The sequence below is a fragment of the Platichthys flesus genome, chromosome 7 (assembly GCF_949316205.1).
Source record: "Platichthys flesus chromosome 7, fPlaFle2.1, whole genome shotgun sequence".
NCBI classification, from domain to species: domain Eukaryota; kingdom Metazoa; phylum Chordata; class Actinopteri; order Pleuronectiformes; family Pleuronectidae; genus Platichthys; species Platichthys flesus.
In genome coordinates, this window is record NC_084951.1 from 20,483,064 (window position 1) to 20,491,961 (window position 8,898).

The 8,898-nt window shown below is 44.2% G+C and overlaps 1 protein-coding gene across 1 annotated transcript; it reads left to right on the forward strand.

Annotated features, from left to right (window-relative positions):
* Positions 1 to 553: 553 nt before the first annotated feature.
* LOC133957337 (protein Wnt-7a-like) lies at positions 554 to 8,691 on the forward strand. Its single transcript, XM_062392871.1, has 4 exons — positions 554 to 919; positions 1,535 to 1,761; positions 4,215 to 4,486; positions 7,011 to 8,691. The coding sequence occupies exons 1-4, from the start codon at positions 849 to 851 to the stop codon at positions 7,491 to 7,493; spliced, it is 1,053 nt and encodes a 350-aa protein (XP_062248855.1). The 5' UTR covers positions 554 to 848; the 3' UTR covers positions 7,494 to 8,691.
* The last annotated feature ends 207 nt before the right edge of the window (positions 8,692 to 8,898 follow it).

Consider the following 8,898-nt stretch of genomic DNA (forward strand, 5'->3'; position numbering starts at 1 on the left):
TGATGTTATATGTATTATATACATTATAAGACATAAATGTAATTAATGTTTATCAATGTCATAATAAAGTGATATAACTGTAAGAGTGATTGGAGGAATTTTTCTACAGCACGAGTCTGGGAATCATTCTAATAACGAGGGAATGATTCTTAAAAGAAAGTAGTCTTACTTTCTTTGTTTAAATATTATTTCTGGAGGTTTTTGTGGTTTGTGGTGAATCTTTGGAGTAAGAGACATATTGGATACATCTAGAGAAGTAAACCTGGAAACACGTGCGTAAAATGTAAACGTTTATAGGAGCATCCAACTGAGCCCTGACCCACTTAATAACCAGATAAATAACCATCTCAATCAGTCAAAGTGTGTGCGTGTGTGTGTGAGCGAGCGTCTGTGTGTGTGTGTGTGTTGCTGAGATATTCAGCCCTGGCGGGATTCTTCTTCTTCAGCAGGGCCCCATGCAAGTCTCCTGAGAACACGCCCCAGATAGATGAGGCAGATATATAACCAGGACCTGCGGGTTTGCAGAGGAACTGTGAGAACGAGATAACCGCACTTGTTCACCCCACGGGTTACCTGCCTGCGACTGTGACAGCCTCGCAATGACAAGAGGGCCCAGTGGAAGGGGGGCAAGTGAAGGGAGTTTGGATGATACCCCTGTAGCCGGCAGCCTGTGAACATTCCCTGAGGTTGTACCGCGATAGTTTTGTGTGTTTTTTTTCTCCCCCTGATGCTTTCCGTGCTTCTGGAGTTCCGTTGGACTTACCTGTGACCGACCGGAGAACGAGCGTTACGCGTAGGTGAACCCACAGCTCCGCAGATCGGTGCATGAGACCCGGAGCGCAGCCGCAATGAGTCGGAGAACACGACGCTGGATTCTAAGAGTTTTACTTTGTCTGGGAATTGTTTATTTGAAAATTGGGTGAGTTGCCTTCACTTGACTTGTTCTGCTCGTGAGCTTGTTACGTTGTCCTCCAGCACTGAAGATATTAACACGTATCTGCTCCTTCTAAAAATAATCGCAGATCATATCCTGTATTTCCTCAGTTGATGTTAAATACGACAAATCAAAAGTTTAGCGACGTGCGTAAAGTTGGGGATATGTGCGTAAAGGTCTCAGTTCCCGTATACCTATGGTAACTGCGTGATAATTAAAGGACGACGTTTCCTTTATTATAACTTTTGTGTTTTGTGTTTATCTGTCTTAAGATAAGATAAGATAAAAAGTCCTTTATTAGTGCCGCAATGGGGAAATTAGCAAATTAAACGTATCTAAAACTTAAATGCAGCCTGCAATTTGGAAAACTGTGCACTTTAACCACACATGTTTTTCACCTGTAAAGTGAAATACCGATATCATACATTTTAATGCTAAAATAAAATGATCCAAACCAAACCATTACTTTGAACGGGGAAATACTGATTGTGTTGATTATATTTATCAAAACCAAAACGTGCAAATACATTCGCATATAAGAGGAAATAAAAAATTGTCGGTGGGTCACTTTCCTCAGTTCTACCCATCTTCCATTCACAGTGGCTTCACGTCCGTGGTGGCCCTAGGTGCGAGCATAATCTGTAACAAGATCCCCGGTTTGGCTCCCAGACAACGGATTATCTGCCAGAGTCGCCCCGATGCCATTATCGTCATCGGAGAGGGAGCCCAAATGGGCATCAACGAGTGTCAGTTTCAGTTCAAAAACGGGCGCTGGAACTGCTCTGCGCTTGGAGAGAGGACGGTCTTCGGAAAAGAGTTGAAAGTGGGTATGTTGCTGTCTGTTAATGTTTGTTTACAGTTTGAAATGTTGTTTTTTCTGACATCAAAAGGCTAAACACACTTTGTCTATCACCTCATTATTCCGTGCGTATTTGTGCGCATTGTGCGTAAAACCCTTCGTTTCTTATAATCTCCTGGAAAACGGTTTGTATTTACCAAGCCAAAGTAAATTGAAGGATCTAAAAATATTTAGGGTTTTAATAAGTTGAAATAGGACCTGATGCTTGTGAAAAAATTAAACAAATGCAAAGGATTTGTTTGTAAATACATACATTTTTATATATGTCTCACAAAATGAATTATATATCCGATCCCCCTCTGCAGTCAAGATCAGTCCTCAACTTCCTCTCCATGATCATCCACTTGGTATCACTGCATCCCAGTATAAAGGGAGCATCCCATATAGAACCAGTGTCATTTACATCAGGCCTAGTTCTGCTCCTGACTTTTCTTTGAGCGGGGGCTTTTCTGAGGATGTGTAAAAGGTATCTGAAGCCAGCGCTGTAACAGAGCTCTTGTGAATGTTGGCAGCCTTTCTTTTCAGCCAAACGGAGCCTCTGGAGACACATTTTCACTGGTCTTTATCCTGTCTAGTGATGGGTGCTGTGGCTCCCACTGTAAGGATGTCGATCTTACCACGGGTATAAGTTACAGTGGGGGGAAAGACAAGGGGAGAGCACAACTTGAAAGTATAAAATTAAAGCAACAATCAGTGTTCCTGCTGAAACAAAAGACTTGACAAACCCAACCTGAAATCGAAGCAGGGATTTTGCAGATCTTGTGTCTACTACTCACTGATAAGGTGGATAGAGGACTGTCAATATTCAGAGTATAAGAATATTTCCAATTACACCTGAAGGCTACATTATAGGGGGTTTTAATACTTTTTTGTTATTGAAATAAACCAAAACCTCCAAACAGGCTCTATTTACTCTTTCACACAATGGTCAGCAACTTGGACCAGATGTTTGAGATCTATTGGGAAGAAAAGGATTATCTCCTCATAGTGTTGAAATGAAAACTGTGGTGCTCGACAATCTGCTCCTTTATGAATGAGTAGTTCTATCCCATCAAGAGACTGTGTTTCCAAGAGGGGAGTCTAAGTCTATGGCCTGGACAGCCATACCGAATAGATTGGTTTCACCGCTCAGATTAGCGTAGAGGGCTAGAAGGTTGTAAATGAACGCCATTGTTGATGCCCATTCTGCATCAGCTGCTGCTTGTGATTGTTCTCGCAGCAAAAGGCGAGGGATGACCAGTGAACTGACATAATGCTCATGAGCAACGCGAGGTGCGTTGGCGTTTTGGGGATTTTAGGCTTCAACTGAGTTTGCACTTGAGCGTTGTGGTTGCACTAAGCTGCGAGACGGCCCAGGTCCATATAAAGATCGTATAGCGAGGTCCCTGACACTGTGGAGATGAAGGAGAAGCAGACGTGGCAGAAGAACAGTGAACCGGCACTCCCAGTTCAACTTATACATGCCTCTGACTCTCTCTCTCTCTCTCTTTCCAATATCGTACACCTCTCGTTAGGGTTATGAAGAATTCACACCGTCTCTTGCGGTGAACTCTCGCACTCAGAACTGAAAGGGAAAAAATTAACAACGGTGCAGTCAGAGCGGACACACCTTCTTTTTTGGCTCGGAGCCCATTGACTCTATAAAAACGTCCACATAATTGATGCCTCAATATGAGTTGATTTTTTTTTTCAATGGCAAGGGCACAGATCCAAGATGTTTATTAAAAACACGGCGGCTTGACATCGTGACAGCGGGTTGGTACGAAGAAGAAGACACGATGTTTGTTTTGAACAAACAGGGACAAGAGGAGTTTGTTTACAAGTAAATACAGCGTGATTTTCCTGTTTGTGCAACAAAGAATCACACATCAGAGAATGAAAACATGCTACTTGGTGATTATGTTCGTGAACACGCACATTTATTTGGCCCTGGGCTGTTTTGACAGAGTACATTAGGAGGAAAAAGTGTTGCCTTGTTTACATAGGACCTGTCTATGAGTCTTGGCAGATTAACCATTACTCATTTGTCGATATTTCCGCATGTGTGTAAATGATTTATGAGCCGGACTTGGGTGAGATAACGGCAGAATGAAGATTCTGATGTCAGTGCCTTATGGGTTTCCACAGAATGGGACAGTTCTCTGAGCAGATCAATAGCCCTTCCTTGCCGACAACCCTCGTATTCATGCCGCTTTGTTGACTGTGCCGCCAGCAGCCATTTTAGTTCACGGGCAGGACAGTTCCCAGGTCAGGTTTCAAAACACTGCAGGCCTTGAGTGATGGCCATGATGTAAGCACATATACTATTAATAATTAAGCAACTTTTCTTAATTGAAAATCCTCCTGGACATTCACAAAATCGAAATCTAAACGTGCTACTTTTTACTCATCACCCCTTTTTTATTTCCTGCTTCACTACAGGAAGCAAAGAGGCCGCGTTCACCTACGCCATCATCGCAGCAGGAGTGGCCCACGCCATCACCGCGGCCTGCACACAGGGTAACCTGAGTGACTGCAGCTGTGACAAGGAGAAGCAGGGTTTCTACAGCAAGGACCAGGGCTGGAAGTGGGGGGGCTGCTCGGCGGACATCAGCTACGGCCTGGGCTTCTCCAAAGTGTTTATCGATGCCCGGGAGGTCAAGCAGAACGCAAGGACGCTCATGAACCTCCATAACAATGAGGTTGGACGCAAGGTAAGTGAAGAACAACAGGGTTAGGTGTCTTTATTCAGGATATTGACTTTAATAAAGTTGTGAATGTATCTTATCCAGTCTCAAGAAAAACGTGAAGTTGAACCACGGGTTAACTAGTCTGTGGTTGATCTCAGCTCCTGTTGACGGTCTCTACCGGGCCGTGGCCTGGGTGAACCGTGCCAGGGATCTGGGCAAAGGGGCCGAGATGAAACAAGCAGCGGAATAAAGGGCTGCTTTTAGGGGAAGAGCCGTCTAAGTGGCAGGGTTTGATTACAACCCAGATCTCTGGTCGGAAAACAGATTGACACTGTACAAGAAGGCATTAGCCCAGTCCCCCTCATGCTGTGCACCACTGGGAACAGTACACAGTTTCCTTTATACCCATCCCCACCCACAATTTCTCTAATATCATAAACCCACATCAGGTGCAATGTGCTTGTACATGCACCTCATGGCTGTTTGCTGTTTGGATACTGGGTTGGATCGTCATTGAGTAGTTCAGTTACATGCTGTCCACCATAACAGCTCTAATAAATAGATTTAATGGAATCATTAGCTTTAAGTTTCAAATAGGATCTTTACAAAGTATAAATTTGGTATTTTATATATCATGTTATTAGCCATGCTCACTGACAGCCTGTAATAAATTAAAAAAATTGAAGGAAAAGTTACAAAGGGCATTACAACATACATCTAAACAAAATATAAAGGCTTCAAATAGACCCAACTGTCCCTTTATGAAGGCTTAAATTCCCCAGATCAAGATTTTTATTTTGATCCGCCCCAAATTACACACTCATGAACATCACTCCCCTGAGTATCCCTGATTTCTTTCAGGATCAAAGAATTGTTTTCTGAGAAGTCAACTAAAATAGTGGAAAACGCCCTTTTCCACTCGTGATGCGGATCTGCTCCTAAATTAAATGAATTCTACTTTGACACACAACGCAGCCTTCCACCAAGTTTCATGTTAATTTAACCACCATCAGTTGCGTTATCCTTATAAATATCAGACAAAAACAAAACCTCCTTGGTGGAGGTAGGAAACAGTTTGAATTAAATCGTCAGAAATAAACTAAAAACTGGATCTTTATCATGATTCAGATTGGTATTGTACACACCATGTTATTCTCACTGCCTCACATAAATAAAAGAGACATTACTACACAATCAATAAGAAAACACCTGTATAAATATGTCTATTTCATCAGGAAATTGTATTTTCATGATTAGCTCCTGACCTGCTGAAGACTGCAAAGTGACAAAGAGACTCCAGTGAGTCTGGAGGTTAGAGATCGAAGGGGGTAATGTGCCAAAACAGCTAAAGTGAGGCCGGAGTTAGTGAAGAATAAAGAAACAGCTTTGCCCGTGTTCACTCGTATCCCCTCTCCCCACCGCGCCGTGCCAAACCAGCCTCATTCACAAAACCAACATGTCCAGCAGTGGCTGAAAAGCCCCCTCGCACACAATTGGGCAGAGAAGATCATTTTCTGTGAGCATCTCAGGCCCATGAATTCAAATTGACTTATCTGGACAGCTGAATTGCCTCTCAGGGAAAAGTGTATACTTGTGGATTCAAACTTTTGAGCACTTTTTCCCTCTGTCCCCTTTCTCTCCCTGCTGATAAATAGACTCTCTGTTTTGATAGTCCCCCCCCCCTCCGTCTTTATTTATGCAAATCAAAAGCAGTGACACTGAGCAGGAGCGCCGGTCACAGCTCCCCGGTCCAAGACGTCGGGACAAAGGCTGTCACAAGTGTTGGTCACAGAACAACTGATGGATTAGGGAGGAGCTGCCAGGAGGTTTTCATGAAGTGGTTTGCTCGGGGAGAAGTTGTTTTTTTTCTCGCTCCTTGTTCTCATGTCTGCATTTGGGTTTATGGTCACAGTCTACTCGCCAAGAACTCGGAGGCGTAAATCTCCCGTCGGTGGCCGAAGGAGAACGTATCGCATCCCTGACGCCGAGTGTCTCAGCGAAAGGAAATCGCAATTGACCTTGTTGCTAACGAAAGAATTCCAGTTTCAGTCAGTGGCACTTCTCATTGTCATCGGTTCAGGGTTTAGCAGTAATCCCAGTCACTCGACGCCTTGTACGATCGCTCTTGACATTTGTGTGTTGTGTGTTGTAACTACACACACAGAGCCTGAAATCCGATACATTATTTTGGCTCCTGTGTGTACGGTATCACACTGCTATACAGTGGCGCTGTATTTAATCCACGACCGCAGTGTGTGTGTCAGTCACGTTGTTATTAGGCTGCACGTCTGTCACTTACCTGGAAGTGCACGGGTTGAAATGGGGCTCGAGGTTGTAGAAGCACGTACAGAAACCATAACTATTCTGAAAAGTTAAGAATAATAATATTCCCTTGAGGGAGGAAGCAGTGAAATCTACATAATACTTTGTTTTAGTAGTATGGATGTTATTATCCCATCATGAGAGAGTGACTATCACTCATCACTGTAATGTGTTTTTCACAGTAGCCAGTTACTACTACCCCTCTAAGTTGTTTTTGTTTGTCTAGGTCCTGGAGAAGAACATGCGACTGGAATGCAAGTGTCATGGTGTCTCCGGCTCCTGCACCACCAAAACCTGCTGGACTACACTTCCCAAGTTCCGCGAGCTGGGCTACATTCTCAAGGAGAAGTATGCCCACGCCGTGCACGTGGAGACGGTGAAGGCCAGCCGCCACAAGCGCCCCAAATTCCTGAAGATCAAGAAGCCTCACTCCTACCGGAAGCCCATGGATTCGGACCTGGTGTACATAGACCGGTCGCCCAACTACTGTGAGGCGGACCACGTCACGGGGAGCCTGGGCACACTGGGCCGCGTGTGCAACAAGACTATGATGCAGCACATCAGCGGCTGCGACCTCATGTGCTGCGGCCGGGGATACAACACGCACCAGTACTCGCGCGTGTGGCAGTGCAACTGCAAGTTCCTGTGGTGCTGCTACGTCAAGTGCAACACCTGCAGCGAGAGGACAGAGGTGTACACGTGCAAATGAGAATATTTATCGGAAAGGTGTGTCTGTTGTGTGTGTGTGTGTTTGTTTGTGTGTTTGGGAGCGTGCGTGTTCATGTCTTTGTGATGTCACGGACAAACTGGAACTGTTGACCCTAACGAGGAGGCCGTGATCGCAGTCAGTTCGTACGTCACGTGGAGCTACAGGCGGGAAGCGGAGGAAGGGGGGCGTCGCCATTCTTTTGCACACAAAGCTCTTCACCCCTCTTCTTGGATTGGTGTGTCTGTCGGGGGGGGCGACCGTTAAAGGACAGACACTGTGCTGTGGCATACGGGACCGGGTGACCACAGCACCGAGGTCAAAAGGTCACGACTTTAAGCTACGTGGACGTGGACGGACATTTCGGCCGATGCAGATGAATTGCGGTGGATGTGATTCGGGGGCGGAGCACGTAGCTGTCGTTCCCTGTGCACGGACAAAACGACACAGCCATCTGGAATATTTAACACACTGTATTTAGAGAATGAAAATGATTAATATTAATTTATTCTATAAAGAAAACTACTGATTTTTGTTTTGTTTTGTTGTTTTGTCCATTTTGGATCGAAAGTAACTAAATGTTGGGAGGTTTTAGTTTGTCAAAAGCAATCGACCCCTTCTGTCTGCGGTTGACACACTGGATTGGGATCCGCCTGGAATACCTTGTAGAATAACGTTGTCCCGCATGAAACTGCTGTAGGCCGCTCACACTGACCCTCTGACCTGCTCATGAGTTTGTCTTCCCTCTGTTCGCTGCTAGTCTAGAGAATCCCACTGGTCGAGGTGGAAGGCCCGCATACGCTCTGCTGACCGTCTTCAATGGCATTGCTCACTTCAAGCTGATTTAGCTTAACTGGACTTATTCACTGATCAAACAGATGGGCACATTCTCCACCTTTTGGTAAATATTGGTTGATAGAGTTTATTTTGTAAAAGCCTATTTTTATATGAATGTCTTATTTATATCTTTTTTTTTTTTTTTTTTGCATATTCAATGTCGAGCTCTGATTCCCGACACCTGTTTCGAAACCTTTGTGAGAAAACAAGCGGATGTGTGTATGTTGGCCCCTTGCTGTCACTGCCATAGTTGTGTATTGTAAGTGATAGAAACTGATTATATGTGTCTGTGTTCAACATGTCTGTGTTTGCTGCATTTCGTGACTACTACTGATGGAATACAGGAGCAGAATAACACTAACAAGACGTGGATTCCATTATTGCCTCTTCATGCATTCACATCACAAACAAAAGCACAAGTGGCGATGATTAATCCATTATTAGAAAGATTTAAAGAAAACGAAAACCCATGGAGAGTATTTAGTTTGGTGAGAGAACTACAAGAATAATGCAAGAATGCGGGTATTTTCTTTCTTTCTTTTATTATTTCTTTATATAAACAACCACTAGC

What these genes read in the sequence shown, in the direction of transcription:
- LOC133957337 (XM_062392871.1), top strand. Translation starts at nt 849, where the DNA reads ATGAGTCGGAGAACACGACGCTGGATTCTAAGAGTTTTACTTTGTCTG. An exon ending in ATTGTTTATTTGAAAATTGG is followed by an intron (nt 920 to 1,534) that starts GTGAGTTGCCTT and finishes TTCCATTCACAG; the next exon opens with TGGCTTCACGTCCGTGGTGG. An exon ending in ACAATGAGGTTGGACGCAAG is followed by an intron (nt 4,487 to 7,010) that starts GTAAGTGAAGAA and finishes TTGTTTGTCTAG; the next exon opens with GTCCTGGAGAAGAACATGCG.